The sequence below is a fragment of the Marmota flaviventris genome, chromosome 19 (assembly GCF_047511675.1).
Source record: "Marmota flaviventris isolate mMarFla1 chromosome 19, mMarFla1.hap1, whole genome shotgun sequence".
Classification (NCBI taxonomy): domain Eukaryota; kingdom Metazoa; phylum Chordata; class Mammalia; order Rodentia; family Sciuridae; genus Marmota; species Marmota flaviventris.
In genome coordinates this window covers 8,934,241-8,952,072 of record NC_092516.1, presented here as the reverse complement: position 1 = coordinate 8,952,072, position 17,832 = coordinate 8,934,241, and the positions used below count along the sequence as shown (strand labels likewise).

The 17,832-nt window shown below is 51.5% G+C and overlaps 1 protein-coding gene across 2 annotated transcripts; it reads right to left on the bottom strand.

The window, feature by feature from the left end:
* Nucleotides 1-4,108: 4,108 nt before the first annotated feature.
* Il9r (interleukin 9 receptor) lies at nucleotides 4,109-16,165 on the bottom strand. Of its 2 annotated transcripts, none has more exons than XM_027940933.3 (9): nucleotides 16,069-16,165; nucleotides 11,759-11,860; nucleotides 11,306-11,417; nucleotides 11,053-11,231; nucleotides 10,456-10,601; nucleotides 9,817-10,018; nucleotides 9,267-9,372; nucleotides 7,660-7,744; nucleotides 4,109-5,805 (listed from the first exon to the last, which is right to left on the bottom strand). In XM_027940933.3, the coding sequence occupies exons 1-9, from the start codon at nucleotides 16,094-16,096 to the stop codon at nucleotides 5,272-5,274; spliced, it is 1,494 nt and encodes a 497-aa protein (XP_027796734.2). In that variant the 5' UTR covers nucleotides 16,097-16,165; the 3' UTR covers nucleotides 4,109-5,271. The 2 variants fall into 2 exon arrangements, with proteins under 2 accessions (XP_027796734.2, XP_027796735.2); XM_027940934.3 differs by having other exon boundaries at nucleotides 9,817-10,015.
* Nucleotides 16,166-17,832: the final 1,667 nt, after the last annotated feature.

Genomic DNA, 17,832 nt, shown 5'->3' with positions numbered 1-17,832 from the left:
TGGCAAGATGGCTCCCAAACTTAAGAGGGAATTGCTGGGTTTATCAATAGGTAGTTAGCATAGTTAGGTAATTTAGGTCTAATATCAAGTCTAATAAAGAAAACAGAGTGGGCTGGGGTTGTGGGCTCAGCGGTAGAGCGCTTGTCTAACACGTGTGAGGCCCTGGGTTTGATCCTCAGCACCACATATAAATTAAATAAATGTGTAAGGCCAGCCTCAACCTAAAGATTTTAAAAGGCTGCTGAACAAGGCTTTTTTGAGATTTTGCTCCCGGGTGGAACCCTCAGACCAACAGAGTGAGTCTAAGGAGATGCCCGCTGGGGCTGGACTGGACTGGAATTTTTATTGGGCTTAGGGCAGGAAAAAGGGACTTTCAGAGTCCCCGGTCCTATTGGAGTTGGGGTGGGAGGGAGCTGGCAAAGACCCAGGATTGGCCAGGAGACCCTGCTGATTGAAAGGCGGTTCCATCAGTGCGTGATTGGTGTTTCTTTCCAATGCGCGGGTTCCTTGGTGATTTGTTCCTAAGTCACCACCATGGACCTGACAGCTACCATATCTCAAGCTAATAATAGATGCTGTGTCCCTTAATCTTAATGTAATATTCATATAATACCATCTCTAACTAATATAATAGGTGCTGTGAGATGAGTCGTTGCTTCCCCAAATGCTGAAGTATAACACTGTTATGCCAGATTCGTGGGACCCCAATAGACCTCCAGGAGCTGAATCCGATGCAATTGTTACCGCTGTTGGCCGGTGAGAGTCCTTGCTTCCCCGATGTTGAAGAATAACACCAGAAAAGCACACGCCGAGGCAAGGTCAGAGTAGAAATTAGAAGTTTATTAAAGGACAGCAGAAAAGACTTCTCCCGGAGGAAGAAGGGGACCTAAGAGGTGGAATCCGTGGAAGTGCAGTTGTCTCCCCTTTTTATAGGTTTGGTGATGGAATGCTAGGGGGAAGGGTTAGGACACAGGTGGGCCAAACGGGCAGGAAAGACTTAATTATCACTTTTTGGGATGGGCTTATCACTTCTCTGGGATGGGCTATCTCCAAATCTGTTGGGGGCTGTTCCTGGGATCCATAAACATTTCTTTGGGGTGGACTTTGGCCTAGGGCCTTTCTGGGACTTCATTAACATTCCATGAGTTGTCCTGCGTTTCCCAGAATCATTGTCAGCATGGCCTCCATTTTAGATTTCACTCGATATTAGACCCGATTTACCTAACTACACTGACTACCTAATTTGAAATCTGGCTTCACAATCACACAAGAATCTTTATTACAAGCTCTAGCCTGGACTCACAACCGTTCCTGACACAGTGGTCCCAGGGAGTGAGTCCTGGTCCTTTGTTCAGTGAGATTTTATAGGTTTTGGGGGGATACTCTATGCATCACTACATCACACAGAAAATCATCCCATACCTCAGGAAAGTCAAACAACAACTCTTAACATTGATTAGCACATTCAATGGCGGGAACAAGGTGGGTAGGGGTGATTGGTTAGTACAAGAGGGGGATTCCTTTGAACTGATTGGTTTAGGCCACGAGGGGTGTACATGGTTTCCCAACATGTTATCAACCACCACAAACTACTGGGGGGTCATCTGGCATTCCAGGTATTTTCCCCCGTCTCATGTTGATTGGAGGTTGCTAGGGGGGTTGCTATGGGTCCTCACCTAGCCTGAGTCAGGGACACCTGGCACTGCAGATCTCTCCTGTTATTTACAGACAAACAACTCAGCAGGGTGGGTATGTGCTTAGGAGTGCTCTGTGGATTTTTCCAAGGACAAGGGTCATGCCCCCTTCCTTAGGACAGGCCTTGAGGTAGAAGCTGCTGTTATTTATTTATTTTTAAAAATGGAGTCACATCAGTTTCTCAACACCAGAGAAGCACGCTGAGGTGGAAGGCTTTATTAAAGGACAGCAGAAAAGACTTAACTCCCCCCCAACCGGGAGAAAGAAGGGGACCAAAAGACAGAATCCGTGGAAAGAGAGGTCTTTCCTCTTTTAAATCTAAGGTCTACTTTTGTCCTCCCACATTCCTGTCCTTTATTTCCCTCTATCCTACATGTGAAGGGGGATGCTGGTGGGAAGGCCAAAAGGTGAGAAACAGGTGGACTATTAGGCAGGGAGGAGTGATCTTGGGGGAGGACCTAGGGTGGTTTGATTGCTGGGAGCTTCTTCATTAACAGTTCTTTAGGACTGGGAGGGAGGGAGGAGGGAGGAGGGAGGGGGAGGGGACAGGGGGAGGGGGAGGCGGGGAGGGGGCCTTGGGGACTTTAACATTTAAATTCCCCAGGTGTTGTTCTGGTTCCCTCCCACTCAGATCGAACTCCATTTTCTTTATGGACTCCATATTTTATATGGTCTCCATTTTCTTTATTGGACTCAATATTAGACCTGATTTACCTAACTACACCAACTACCTATCTTTAAATCTGGCTTCAGACTGACTCAGTTTCAGAGGCTTCCCTCCTAGTTCCTGGCTCTTGGCCTGTGGTGAGGCAGAACATCGTGTGGGAGCATGTGATTGAGCAAAGCCACTCTCCTCACAGCATCAAGAAGCAGAGAAGGAGAGAGGAAGTGTCTGTGGAAAAAACATCCCCTGAAGGACACGCCCCCAGTGATCTCTTTCCTCCCACCTGGCTGTACCTCCAACAGTTCCCACCACCTCCTACAGCGCCTCCAGCTGGGGACCATACCTGCAATGCACAAGCCTTTGGGGAATATTCCAGATACCAAACTGATAAAAGAAAAAGAAAGAGTTAGCAAATTTGAAGTGCAGTGACAGAAATGATGCAAGGTGACCAACAGAAAGAAAACAAGTGAAAAAAAAAATTAAGAGCTCATTTAAAGTACAATTATTCTTTCAGAAATCCTTCAGTGCACATATATTCTTCGTTCAGACTTGGCTGACTCAATATAGCTCAGATGAAAGTCTCCCAAGCTTGATCTGTAGATTCAGTGCAATACCAAATTCCCAGAAAACTGCTTCTGAACCCAGAATAGGTGACGCTGACTGCAAGAGGACAAGCTTGACAAACTCCACATGTGGATGCCAGAACCAGTCAAAAAGCTGACGCCGTGAAGAGAATGTGACACTGGTGAAGGAAGAGATAGACTCCAGTGGAGATGGACAGAGAGCCCAAACACATGCTCGTATGGTTCACCTGACGCCTTTATCTCAGTGTCAAAGTACTTGGAAAAGGTAGAAAAGTTGGTGTATCAAAACTCAAACATGCCGGGCTCAGTGTGCACACCTGTAATTCCAGCAACTTGGGAGGCTGAATTGGCTAGTACGGGCTACTTAGCAAGACCCTGTCTCAAAATTCTAAAAAAAATGGGCTGGGGCTATAGCTCAGTGGCAGAGTGCTTGCCTCACATGTGTGAGGCACTGGGTTCAATCCTCAGCACCACATAAAAATAAAATAAAAAATAAAGGCATGTTACCCATCTATAACTACAAAAAAAATTTTTTTTTAATTAAAAAGGCTAGGGATTCAGCTCAGTAGTCAAGTTCCCCTGGTACTACTGGGTTTAACCCCCAGTGCCAAAAAACAAAAAACAAACAAACAAAAAAAACGCAACAATAAGAAAATAAACCCTCCAATTACAAAGAGATACAGATTGGAATAGAGATCTCACCAAAGAAGATATGCAGGGCTGGGGTTGTGGCTCAGTGGTAGAACACTTGCCTAGCATGTGGGAGGAACCGAGTTCAATTCTCGTTCAATTCTCAGCACTGCACTAAAAAAAAAAAAAAAATACCATGTTCATCTACTGTTAAAAATATTAAAAGAAGAAGGTGGAGGAGGAGGAGGAGGAGACAATGATGTCATGCAGATGGCAAAGCATGGAAAATGATGTTGAGCTCCACTTGCCATGAGAGAAAATGACAAAAACAGCAAGAGGGCACTGCCATGCAGTCTCCACTGTGGAGGATGTGAACAACAGGGGCTCATGCATTCTGGGGGAGGGCACAGAAGTTGGCCACTATGAAACAGTTTGGCAGTTTCTCACCATAGGACTCAACACTCATGATACTAAGAATTCAGACAACTGCCTTGAAAACCTACATCTAAATACAGCATGCAGTGGCACACAGCAGTCGTGTTCACAATGGTCAAGAACTTTAAGGAATTAGGATGTACCTCAATAGGTGGGTCAATAACAGAACTGCACAGCATCCATGTCATGGAGGCCTGGGGACTCTGAGCTCCCCCAGGCCTCTGCTCTGGCCCACACCTGAGCCACCTGCACTCCCCTTGTCTTTGTGCCTCACAGTGAGGCAAAGAGGGTTCTATATGGAGACACCTGTAGATGCAGAGGATAAACTCAGGAGAATGCAGGGACAAACCCAAGTCTGCATCTTTGCCCACAGAAGCCTCCTGGGGAAGGACAGCCAGACCTGGAGGCAACCCCAGGAGCCCCATAGGACCATACCTACCAGGTAGAACCTAGAGGCAGCTCCTGGAACCACCTCTGATCAGCTTGGAAGACCTCGTACCATACCTTCATTTCCCCAAGCAACTTCTGTTTATCTCTTTTCACAGGCATCAACTGCCTCCTGAGCTTGGATTCTGTTAGCTTGTTCAGTCTGTGCCACAGGCTAGTCCTGATGCAGAACCTCTAAAATTCACTGTTCTGATTATTCCACAACATAATTTTGGGCATTTAAGCTGAAATGGAGCCTGCCATCCCATGCCTTGATCTGAAAGCATGGCACCACGGTCAGAATGTTTGCCTTCCAGATTTCATGTGTTAAAAACATTATCCCCAAAGTCCTGAAGCCCAGAAAGCATAGGGCTGGACAAACCACCCCTCCCACCTCCTCCAGCTGCCCCCCTTGCAATTTGAAATAGCCAAGATGTCCCTTTTAATCTCATCAGGGAAGGTGTCTCAAGAAGGCATAGAAGAGGATGCTCCACGTGGTCATGGTGTCTCACCGGTGTCCACTGGGCCCAGCTGGCCCTTTACGGGAGTGAGGGTAGAACAGCTTGGGTCCACAACCCTCTTCTGAGGGAAGACTGGGACAAAGCCTGAAGGAGGGAGGGAAGGGACGGGCTGGCTGTCAGGATGCTGAGGGTGAGGCCCCTCCCCACAGGAGCACAGAGGCTGAGAAGGGCTTCCTGCTTCCATCCAGGCTCTGGCCATACACAGGTGCCCCTTCCCAGGAGGTCCAGTTGAGCCAAGGGTCAGCTCCAGGGACTTTAGTCCATTTTTGCCAAAATGGACATGATGCAACGTAGTCCAGTTCTAGAATTTTCAGGACTAAGCCTGCGGCATGTCCAGAGTAGAAGGCAGCTCCTCCTGTAGTCCGTGCCTCTGACCATGACCAGCTCCCTCACAGGTGTCTCCCTGCTGGGACTCTGCACCCTGTTGGCTGCAGGAAGGGCCACAGGCTGAAGCTGGGATGGGCCACGTACTCTGTGTGTTTCCTGAGAGGGCTGAGGGCTGACACCCCCTGTAGCAGGCCAAGGCACAGTAGTCACTGCCTCTGCCCTGGGAGTCTGGGGGAGCTGGCCTGGTGAGGGACACAAAGGCCCAGTCCTCCTGTGGCAGGTAGGCTGACTGTTCCCCCAACTCCACACATCCTGCTGGCTGCACACTCACTGAGCTCAGGGCTTCTGAGAGACCAGGACCAGTGCCCTCCTGCTCCTCCAGGCTTGAGGACTGCCTGGAGCGTGCCAGGCCATAGGTGAGCAGTGTGATGGCCTCCCAGATGCTGGACTCTGAGGCTCCTTGCAGGGTGTTGACACAGTCCTGAGTCAGCTGTGGGCTGGCTCCATGGGTCCCTATCCAGGTCTGGAACAGAGCATAGGGAGGAGGGAAGGGCTTAAGCAGCAGGTTCAGAGCTCACTTTGGGGCAACTACTTTACCCTGGGCAGGCCCAGCCTTTCTCCTTCTCCAGGAAGCTCTCTTGCCTTCCATACCATAGGCCAAGAGCACCTGTGCCCAGAACATTCCATCTTTCCCCATGTGCCAGCCTGGCATCAGCACAGGACCTTGTGTGCTCCCTCAGTACTCCCCAGCCTTAAGCCCTGCACTCACGGCAGCCTGAACCAGGGTAAAGTTGATGACAGGTGCTAAGGACAAAGCTAACCTCTGAGAGCACTCTGCCAGGGTCTTCCAGCAGCTACAAAGCCTGGGCACCCCAAAGAACCCCACTTACACACAAGGCAAGAGATGTAGTCAGGACCCTCTCTGGAACCACTGGAAGCCCTTACCTCCAAAATGAATCTGTTCCCTCAGTGGAACCAAAGCCTCCACCAAATGCACCACACACTACACCCTCCATCTGCTTCCTGGAGAGCTGACCTATAGCACCATACCTGTACCTGCACCCCATCCCTGAAGTCTGAATAACGCCTGGCAGCTGCCATGGTTCTGCAGAAAAGGGGTCAGTGCCTATAACTGGGATGACATAGCCCAAGGGCCAACTGCTTCTGCCTGCTCAGCCTGTCCTCTTGATAGGACAGCTGCCTGGGCTCTTGACAGTCACATCCACTGGCTTGGGGAAGAGTGGAACTCCCTCCAGAGCCAAGTGCCCAGTTTTGAGCTACAACTTATACTTTTGGACAACAGAAAACTAGTCTCCCTATTGAGAGAACAAAGGATGTTTTTGCATAATAAGCTGGAGACCATGTGAAGGGGACATCCCTGGCCACAGGGTGGAGCAAGATCCTGGGGAAGAGCAGGGTCAGCTTGGCCTGGACCTTAGGGAAGAACTCAGCACTGAGAGGGGAAAGACAGAGACCACCATGGCAGATTTTCCTCTCCCGACCTCCTCTCAGGAAGCATGAACTGCCAACCCCAACAGAGGTAGGGGGCTACAAAAGTGATCTGAAGCTCTCCCTCCCAGGCCCACAATAGGGAAATACAGGGTGCACTCATGTGCAATGGTGCCAGGGAGATACCCAAGAGCCCATAAGGTATCAGACACTTCACAGTGGCCACCAAAGAAGAAGTCAGGGGTCCTATTAGGGCCAGGACAGTAGTACAAGCCAAAGACCCTTCCCCATAGCCACAGGACAAAAACCTTTGGGGAAGAGGAGGTGAGAAGAAGGAATGAGATGGGGTGGGTGCAGACAGCCCATAATATGCACCTTGAACTGAATATTTCCCTCAGTAGCAGAGCAGAGAAATGAAAGTTTAATTTTCCCATCAAGAATGGAACTGGGGGATGGGGTGGTGACTCAGCGGTACAGCGTTCACCTAGCATGTGTGAAGCCCTGGGTTTGATCTTGAGCACCACATAAAGATAAAGGTATTGTGTCCATCTACAACTAAAAACTATTTAAAACAAAGAAGAATGGAACTGGAGCTAGGGCTATGGCTCAGTGGCAAAGTGCTTGCCTAGCATGTGTAAAGCACTGGATTTGATCATTAGCATAGCACAAAAACAAATAAAAAAGAATTATTTTTTAAAACATCATCACAAAAAAAAAAGAAAGAATGGAACTGGAGGCCAGGGAACAAAAAGAAATCAGCAGTGAAAATACAGTTAAATTATTACCATTTGAGACAGTGTGTCAATTTGGACCCACAAACTATACAAAAAAAAAAGACCAGACCAGCCCCCATCCAAGCCCACACCTGCTCAGGTCAAACCTTGGAGCCATATCTGCTCCCATGCTCTGCAGTGCCCTCTGCACACACCTGGAAGTTCCCGTTGTGCACAGTGTAGAGGGGCTGGAAGAACACTGCTGGTGAAGGCACGTTCTGGTGGAAGGTTTTCTTCACCCTGAGGCCAGGAAGGGACAGTCAGAGCCTGCAGAGACCCTAGTACAGGCACCTCCCAAGGCCACACTCCAGAAAGTCTGAGGTCACTGCAGAGACGGAGCTCTCGTCCAGCCAGAAGACGTCAACCTGCCTCACCCAGGCTGCTGCCCCTCCCTCCCTCTTGCTCCTCAGAGGACTGGGCATGATGGTTCACTTCTGTAGTACCAGCTACTCAGGAGGCTGAGGCAGGAGAGTTGCTTGAGCCCAAGAGTTCAAGATCAGCTTTGGCAACATAGCAAGATTCATTCTCAAGAACAAACCAACCCACCCACCCTATGGACAAACCCTCAGGGCAAAACACAAATGGCAGGCTGTGACCTCTCTGGCTAATGCCCCATAGAACTGATTTATATCAAGGCATATGTCTTTTCCAGGTGAGCTGCAGCCACAGAGTCAGTGCCTAGAAGTGGCCAGTCCTGCCCTCAGCCCTCAGAGCCAGTAGCTCCAGGAACTACATGTGTGCTGCTGGCAGATAAGCCCAGCTCCCAATCCACCTGATCACCCAGCTGCCTGCCCAGGACCCACACTCCCTCAAAAGGAGGCCATGCAAGGCTCCAACCCCACAGGGCCAGCTCAACCTCCCTGACCTCCCAGGGCCTAGCCCCTGGAGTTCACCTCAGGGATCACCACTCAAATCCCATCTTCTCTGCCTAAGACCCTGGCAACTCCTTCTGAGGTGTTCTGTCTCCTCACCCTCGCTCAAGTCAAATCACCTGTACATCAGTGGTCCATTCTAACCACCTGAACCAAATGGTGTGGCATCACATGCCGCTCTCTTCCAGTGTTCTAAGGAGAAGCTGGCACCCTCCCCACACCCTCCTGCCCTGTGTCCAACCCTCTTGTTCTCTCCATCATTTGTCTGCAGCTGGACAGTCTCCTCCTCAGTCCCAGATAGGGCTCCTGTGACCTCGAAACCTGACATGTGGTACATAAGGTGTGGGGGCTTATCTTGCTCTCTGAGGTGTCTGTCAGGGATGAGAACAGGGTCCTGTGCACCCCAGTTGCCCAAAATAGCACTTCAATACAACATGTGAACGGATGACCAAACCAAGCAACATCCCCAGTGCCAGGAGACAAGGACCTCAGGTTCCTGAGTCCCAGGAACTCTGGGTCTCTCCACAGTTGGTGGGGACCAAGCATATCACATGTTCAGGTTTACCACAACTCCCCCTTCCCTTCTCTCCCCTGTCAACTTGGGGATACACCAACAATGGCCCAGTATGGACACTTGAAAACCCAACTCCATTCAGGACCAGACAATGGAGAGGGAAGAAAAGGAGCAGGGGGGTTGGCCTTATGTCCCAGACACCACATACGTACACATGCACAGACTGATATGCCCACACACATGCACACACACTAAACATGCATACACTAAGACATTCACATATACACGCTCACGTGTACATGATAAGACATTGTGTGTGCATGCACTGATAGTCAAGTGTATAGGCTCACGCACACACAGTAGCGTAGCCACCTACCTGGGTGACAGCTTGAACAGGAGGTAGGTCAGGCCAGTCAGAAGGAGAAAGACAGGTACAGCAACAAAAGTGCTATCTAGCCAGCCCCAGGATGGGACCAGGAGGCCTGTGGGCAAGAAAGGAGAGGTTCCCCCAAGCCCACCTGACAAAGGGCCCCTATCAGTTCCCTGGGCCAAAGAGGAAAGAATTTGGGATGGCCTTGGAGGTTAGTGCAAAGCCTGCTGAAGTCCCTGGGGTGAGTCTCACTCTCGGCCACCCCTCCATCTGCCACACAGCTGGTGGTCAGGTCATTGAGCCTTCCTAGCAGCACTATGCACAAGGGTCAGCCTTACCCTCACTAAGGAGACTGAGCCCCATCTGGCATAGAGTTCCAGGTCACACTCACTCCCAATGGTAGCCACTAGATGCAGGCTCCTAGGAGCCCAGGGTGTGTTTCCCTTTGCATATCTCAGACTGCAGGGGAAGGGGCCTTGGGGTGAAAAGTAAAGGGGTGGGATGGTCAGAAGAGTGGAGGCCAAGCTGTGGATGAGCAGCCGCCATGTGGACCCACCTCCTCGCTGGGGCGAGGGGAAGCACACAGATTGGCTCCACTCACTCCACTGGCCCTCATGACGCTCCTCTTCAATCACATCGTCCTCCAGCACGGCCATCCGCACACGCAACCTAGCCTCATAGGTAGATCCAGGATCCAACTCGATGGCTTCAAGGATGAGCCAGGTCACCCCCACAATGCGGTCCTTGTGCCGGGCCTGCTGCAGAGCCAGGGAGAGTGAGCAGGTACCAGGTGTGGGGCTGGGTCTAGCTGGAGAGTGCACACAGCAGACCACTCACACACACACATGTGCACACTCATACACAGACACACCCCTGTTCACAAAATGCAGGCACACACACATCTACAGGCACATTTCACACTCACACACTCAGACACCCCAATACACACTCACACATGTAGACACAAAGCACAGGCACACTCATGTACAAATCACATACAAACACACAAACACATCCACGCACAGGCATGCTCACGCCCTACTGTGTGTACACATACACACATACACTGGCATACTTGTGTGCATGGGGAGGATGCGCATACACACACACCTGACTCTGGCTCCCTCTCCTCCTCACCATTCATGGCAGCCGCTCTGGGGAAGAAAAGACCCAGGGGAGCAAGCCAAAGCATTACCTCCCAGGCCTCTTCCTGCCTCTTGAGGGCCAGCTCATAGCTGAGAAGTGTGGTCATTGGCTCCAGGGCAGGGCTGATGGTCCAGGTGAGGACACAGGAGCCAGAGCTGATGTTGCTGTGCAGGTCAGAGGGAGGGTCCAGCTTAACTGAAACAGAATGGATATGTGGGGTCTTCAGCATGCCAAGATCTAGGGCACTAAGATTCCCGTGATGCATGGTGAAGGCCCCTTCAGACCAGGGAAGTCACTGGAAAACAGGGACAGAACAACTATCCTAGCCCCTGTAGCAAGGAGGTTTCCCAATGCTGCTCCCCTTTCCTTCACACTCTGCTGCTGGACTCCTTCCTGCTCTGACTGGAGTGCATTTCTAGTGATGTGAACCCAACTCAGCCCCCACCCCAGCTGGCCCTGCAGCTTCATCCTCTGCCCAAACCCTGGCCCTGCAGTAAGTAGCACATGGCCATCCCCTCCCAGGGTCACCTGCTTCCAACCCCAGGTCTCCCTTGGCAAGGACTCAAGACCACAGGGGTCACAGGCTGAGGTCCCTGCCCACACCCACCAAGCAGTAGGCTGGCCCTGGGAAGGTACCCCTGCTCACCATGTCTCCGGGGCAGGTACTGTGGGTCCACCAGGCTGACCTGCTCCTTCCCAGAGACACAGCGGTGGAGAGTGATGGTGAAGTTGTCAGAGGGCAAGAGCACCTCCTCAGGGGGCAGCTCCAGGGTGCAGGCACTGCCCTGGAAGATGCACTTGTGCTTGCTGCCAGGTGCCTGGTTGCTGGAAAGACCATACATCAGCACCAGGGCAAGCTGCTTCCAGGGGGGCTGCACTCCCACCACCCTTCCCCTCACCTAGTGAAGAGGAGCCAGGGGCCAGAGCCAGGACCCAGGTCAGGGGCAGACCAGTGGCAATCGATCCTGAGGATGTTGTTGGTGAGGCAGGTGAAGGTTCCAGCCCATGGCCCTGGGGATGAGACCATTGGAGCCTGTACCAGGTGCTTCTGGGCAGAGCTGAGGCAGGGGCAAGAGAGGGCCTGACAGCTGAACCCTAACAAGGCAGTCTCCAGAGAATGACCAAGGAGAATCTGTCAAAGGCAGGTCTGGGGGGCCTGGGGGTAATGGGCTCAGTCCATGTACATAGGGAAGTCAGGACCAAGATGAGGACACAGGAAGCCTAGGGTCAATGGGACCCCGGAGGACAGGTCCTAGCAATCTGGGTCCATTCTTCTCCCAGGGATGCCCCCACTTCCAGCCCCTAGCTCTCCATCCAGCTGCCCCACACAGACACAAGTGCCCAATACTCACCTCCTCCCTCCTCAGGGACAGAAACTCCCCAGCAGGCACAGGTACAGAATAGGAGCCATGTGCCCAGATCTCGAATCAGGGCCTCACTCTCCAAGGTCCAACCTGCAAGGGACTAGACTGAGAGGCCTATGCCTCTCTGGGTGGGAAGTTCCCTGAGATTCCACTTAGCAGAGGCTCTGAATGGGATATCACCTTCACCATCACCATTTCCAATGAAAGAAACCAGGCATCCCTGTCCAATCTTCACCGGTAAGAATCCGCAGCTCACAAGGGTCACTTGACCCAACCAAGGACTATGGCTTCCATGTGCAAGACACAGCTTCCTGGAGTCTGAGAGTAGCATCTCCATGTATGCCTACAAGGCCCTCTCTGAGACCACCATCCTCTGCCTGTCCTTCCCCCTAGCCAGGCCCAGGCCCACACTGAAGGGCAGTCAGGATTGGGGAAAACTGTCAGGCCCATGGAGCTCCTGGGTGTCACATGCTATGCCAGCTGTGGAAACTGCACTTTATACTTTGGTTTTGACAATCATGAGAAAGGCTGTTGGGTTCCTAACACGAAAGCAGATGCCAAGGAGGGGAAGGGCCTTGACCCAGGGGCACACATTAGCCTTCAATCATGCGTAGCTAGCCGCACTGCCTTTTGCTGCCTTAAATGAAGACCTGATGTAGCTCTGCCTCAGTAACATGGTTGAGGATGGCAGTAGGTGTCTATGCAACAGATGGCACTTGCCAAAATGCCCATCATCTCTCTATTCCCAGGCGTCCTACACCCCAAGAAGGACAAGCCCCTTTGCTGAGGATCCCTGGGGGAGCCAGAGATTGACTACAGACAGAGGGATCAGGAAGCTCCTGGCTGTGGGGAAGCTGCTGACGCCCTATCACCCCATTTGCAGCTACAGATGGCTCGCTGATAGCCCCTAAGCAGGAAGCAGGGCCAGCTGGGTTACACAAGCCCGATTAGTGATAAGGAAGAAAAAGGAAGCAGACATGCACACAGATCAGAGCGTGCTTACCCCCCAGAAGCCCTCATCCCTCAGCAGGCACCTACCCACCTTAGCACCCCGAGGACAAACCACTGATAAGACCCAATCTTCCCTGGAAAGGAGTATGCAGCCTGGCACTACCAGCAGCAGCATGAAAGGCAAGTTCTCCGTGGTAATGTCTGGAAGCTGAGGATGTAGATCAGTGGTAGAGCACTTGCCTAGCATGGCAGGCAGGGTCTGTCCCCTCCTGTGATACTTCCTGGCACTGTCAGTCCATTCAGGGTGGGAAGGCACCAAGGCCTGGTAAAAGCTCATCACAGCAGCCACTTCCTGCTAAGAGCTGGCCCAGACCCCTGTGGAGACTCTGTTCCAGGAGAGGCACCCACCCAGCCCAGCCACAGGTTGGCCCAGGAGCAGGTGGCTGGAAAGCAAGCCATCAGGTATCTCTCAGCTCCACAGTCCCCCTCTATAGACCAGGTGGGAAGAATAGTGGGCAGGATGCAAACAAGAGGAGTGACAGAGAGCTAGGTGCCACCAGCAGCAACCTGGGGAAACTGAGGCCCAGAGAGACCAGGGACTTGCCCCACATGTAGCACATGGCAGCTCTGTTCTTAGTAAGGGTCCTCCTAGCTCCCACACAGCCTGAAGCTGCCTGAGGGCAATGTGTGAGTCCATCAGTACATACCCACTGAGAACCACACAAAGGGGGTGAAGCCTCAGGGCATCACAGATCTCCCTTTAAGTCACTGCAGACATGGGATGAGATATTACAGAGGGAGGCAAACCCTGGGCCAGCCAGTCAGCATAGTACCCCTTGGTCCTCGAAGAGGTGCCAGGCTGGCTCCAGGGAAGTCTCACACAGAAGGTCACAGGATGGCGTGAGAACAAGAGGGGAAGCCAGAGTCTGCATCACCAGACAGAGGTGCTTCCTGACACCCTGGCTGACACCAGGGACTAGTATGGCCTTCCCCATCAGGTCTGCAAACACAACACGAAGCCCACGGGTCCACATCTGGCCCAGATGGCCTACCTATCCTGGATTTCTGGGATACATGAATTTGTGGGATGCCCTGTAGCTGGAACCCTGACTTTGACCATGGGGTCTGCCAGCCCCAGGGGAGGGTATCCATATAGGCCCTGCATATATGGTATCCATATTGGCCCTCAGGCCCCACTATTCCTCCCATGCCAGAGCAAGCCACCATCATGGGGGATGTCCAGGAGGCTTTATGTCCAGGAGGCTTTGGACTCCTTAGTGCCTTGTAGGACATGCTCCAAATTGGCTCCACTGGGGACCAGTCACTGTATTCACTTACTGTCACACAAAACCTATTATATATTTTGTGTGTGTGTGTGTACATGTGTACGTGTGGTTCTGGGAATGAACCCAGGGCCAGGAGAGTGCTCTACACTGAGCCACACCCCAGCCCTGGTTTTTATCTTAATGGGGGAAGACATGAGATCCTGTATCTCTTGCCCACATCTAAAGCTAGAGGATGTGGAGGCAGATGGATGGAGGTTGCTATTTAAATAAACCCTTGTCCAGCACTGTCTTCTCTCTGCTGGAGGTGAAGAGAGAAATGCAGATTCTAGCTGCCAGAAGCAGCTGCACCCTGGGGTGCATGGAGGCTGTGCCAGGAAATAGGGCTGAAAATGGGAGCAGGAGAGAACTCCCTCTTTGGGTCACACAGGATATGGCCTTCTCAGGCACAGGGGAACTCCCAAAGCTGTTGGGCACAGGTTGGTGATCCTGATGGGTCTGGGTATACATAGGGAGCAGAAGGGACAGTGTGGGCAGGCCAGCTGCTTGAGGACAAAGATAACAGACAAGAGGGGCCAGACGTAACGGCTCACACTTGTAATATCAGTGACTCAAGTTTGAAGCGGGAGGATTGTGAATTTGAGGCCAGCTTCAGCAACTTAGAAAGACCTGTCTCAAAGCAATAAATTTAAAAGGCTGGGGATGTAGCTCAGTGGTAAAACACTCCTAGGTTCAACACCCAGTACTGGAGGAAGGAGGTACAGGGAGACGCAGAGAAGGTCAGGAATCAGGGAGGGGTTCCTAGAAGCATCTTGCCACACATTTTCTGGCAGGGAGGATGCATGGGGGTCAGGGGTCTGAGGGCACACCAAGCTGAAGTTCAGGAGAGAAGAGGGCTGGACCAGAGATGCTGGGTGGATAAGGGCACAGACCCAGGATTGGGGGGAAAGGGCAACGACAGTGCCCAAGGAGCACGGGGGTGGAGGGGAGGGGTCAGAGAGCCTGCAAGGGTGAGCACAAGCCTACCGCCTGGCCCCCTTCACTCTATGCCCTGGGCCTGGCTTCTTCCCCATCTCAGTGCTCTCCGCAGCTCACCTCCAGCCCCCAATCTATCTCCCCAGACAGAGTGTGCCAGGGCACAGTGCAGGAGCTGATGAGGTTCTCCTCAGGGCCTGGGGAACTATGCCCACTACTCCTGCTGCCTCAGTGGGGGGCAACCCTCTTCCAGCACTCCCCCTCACCAGTCCAGCAGTCCCCCTGCAGGTGAAGCTCACTGCTCTGTGGAGTCCCAGTAGGGACCGGGCTCCAGGGTGGCCTGCAGACTTCTGCTATCTTCTTCACAAATGCTCCCCCACCTTACTACAGAGGCCACCCTGGTCATCCATGAAGGGAACAATGGAACGGAATTTGAACTCACACCAGGAGGGTTTCCACTGACCTCACAAGGCCAGAGGGGAGCCCAAAACAACAGGCCCATTTCCTCAAGCCCCTCACGAGAACAGCTAGCCCAGAGCCCCAGGGGATGCAGAGGGCATTGCTTCCTCAGGAAAGCACCCTCTTCCATTCTGCCTGCCTAGCTGAGCTGACCCTCCTGGAATCCCACCTGCACCTGCTGCCTCCCAGCTCCCCCTCTGCCCTGAAGCCCCCAGAGGCCTGGGAGCTCGGAGGGGCTTTACCTGCCCCAGGGCCTCACTTACACCTCATGGCCATGACAATACCATTTGCTCTCATGCCCACAAAGGTCAACTCAGTCACAGAAGAAGTTTCTTCCATAATCAGAAGCACCCTTACCCTGTCCAGCTGGAGCATGACTACACAGACCACAATGGTACCCATGCCCCCTGAAGGCCTGGAAATTGCAGTGTATGATTCTATGGTCAGCACTGCAAATTCTACAGTCTCAGATATGCTAAGGCCAGAGCACCAGAGGACGAAAAATTGGGAAGAAGCTCCCAAATGCCACGGTGGTTCCCTGGGCCCAGGGATAGAGGACCACTTGTCTCTCTCTGTTTCCTGAAGTTCATGCTACGGTCAGAGGTTGGGGAACCCAGAAAACAGACTCACCTTCCCAAATGCATCTGCCCAGTGCCATTGAGTCTCAGCATCACCAGCCCAGAGGCAACCTGCTGTGACAGTCCTTGATGTGCAGCAAAGCCCCTCACCTGATCCAGGAGATAACCACAGCGGCAGTGACGTGGCCTCATGACAGGCTGACACAGGCCACCCACATCTTAAACCACGGCACAAAGCAGAGTAACCCTCATGGAGCTGAGAGACGCCTGTCACTGCTTACCACAGGCCCTGTGACACTGAGTTGCCAAACCTGGGTGTTAGTGATCTGTCTCCTGACTGGCAGATGGGAGTCCACCGTGCTTCTCTCGAGAACCAGAGCACCACTGTCAAGTTGCACCGAACTAGCAGAGGAAGCAAGGACCCTGACAGCAGAGTAGGGCCCTCACCCCTCCCAGGTTTTTCCTTCTAGAACCAGAGGTGCAGTTCTTCCACCAAGAAGACCAGCTGTGAGCAGCAGGGGCAGGGTGGGTGCGAAACATAAAGGTAAAGCAAACTCAGTCAAAGAAAACAAACCCCACAGAGGGACTAACTGAAATGGGAGATTCCTACTTAGCCTGCCCAGAGGTGGCCCTTGCCAGCAATTTAGCCCAAATCCTTCCAGACACCTTTTAAGCTCATTCAAATAAGCACATATTCTTAACAGACTCAGACTGTGCTATTGGCAAGTGGCTTCCTTGTACTTCTGGCTATTTGCAACCTCTTTCTAGGTTGTCACAGGCAAATCTTCCTCATGCATTGAATGGCAGTATATGTCATGGTTTAATAGTTCCTTAAATGGACTTTTGTACCATTACATACAGTATTTTACATGAAGGTGATGCACAATTCTAGGCATGGATCTCTAATCAACAGAAGGAGTACTTCCATAAAAATGTTTGCTAACAGTGGAATCAGGGGGCCTCAAGGTTGACATTTAGAAACACTCATAGATACCCCAAGTGGCCCTACAAAAACAGGGCACCAACTTCCACTCGCACCAGCACTGTGAGAACACTCATAACCCTTGTTTACAGCAAACATTATCAGTCTTTTTAATCTGTGCTGGTCTGATAGGCAAAGATATTTCAATGTTTTTTTAAATTTTGTACTTCCTTGATAATTAGTTAAGAGAAGCATCTTTTCATGTACATATTGACTATATGTTCTTTGTTGTGCCACATAAGATCATATTTCAGTGTGTACATGTGTATGAGAGTGTTCATGCACACATGTGTGCTGTGTGTGTACTGTGCAGCAGCTCTCTGAAGAGATAGAACCAAAGGCTCAAGTCATGAAACAGCTTAGCAACGACTGACCAGAGATATATCATATTTATCTACTTCTGGTTTTTTTTAGATTTTTGGGAGCATCTTTATCCTGCTAATGCCTTGCTTATATGATACAAATATATAGTAGATTCCACAAAAATACATTTTTTTAAACACAAAAGAGACTTTGTTCAAGACTATTGCAATAGGAGACAGGCCCAGAACTCCGTCTAATAAGCCCCACTTCACAAAAACAAAGTGCTGGGGAGTTTTTGAGAACTAAGCAGGAGGAGGTTGAGGCCACCAGGTTTGCTAATTGGCCTTACCAAAAGAAAGTGTGTTCTCCCATATTTACACCTGGAGCACGGGCACTTCTGAAGTCAAGCTCCTGTCCTGACATAGAGACTGGGGGATGAGGTACTGTCTTCCTTGACAATTACACTTCCGCAATGGCTCCCAGATCCTTGAGAAAGACATTCCTGGATTAGAAAACTGTCAAAAAGCTTTT

Coding starts and splice junctions, on each gene's coding strand:
- Il9r (XM_027940933.3), bottom strand. CDS start 16,096: ATGGCACTGGGCAGATGCATTTGGGAAG. Junction 11,418..11,758: donor TGTCCCTGAGGAGGGAGGAG/GTGAGTATTGGG, acceptor TCTCATCCCCAG/GGCCATGGGCTGGAACCTTC. Junction 10,602..11,052: donor GTACCTGCCCCGGAGACATG/GTGAGCAGGGGT, acceptor ATTCTGTTTCAG/TTAAGCTGGACCCTCCCTCT.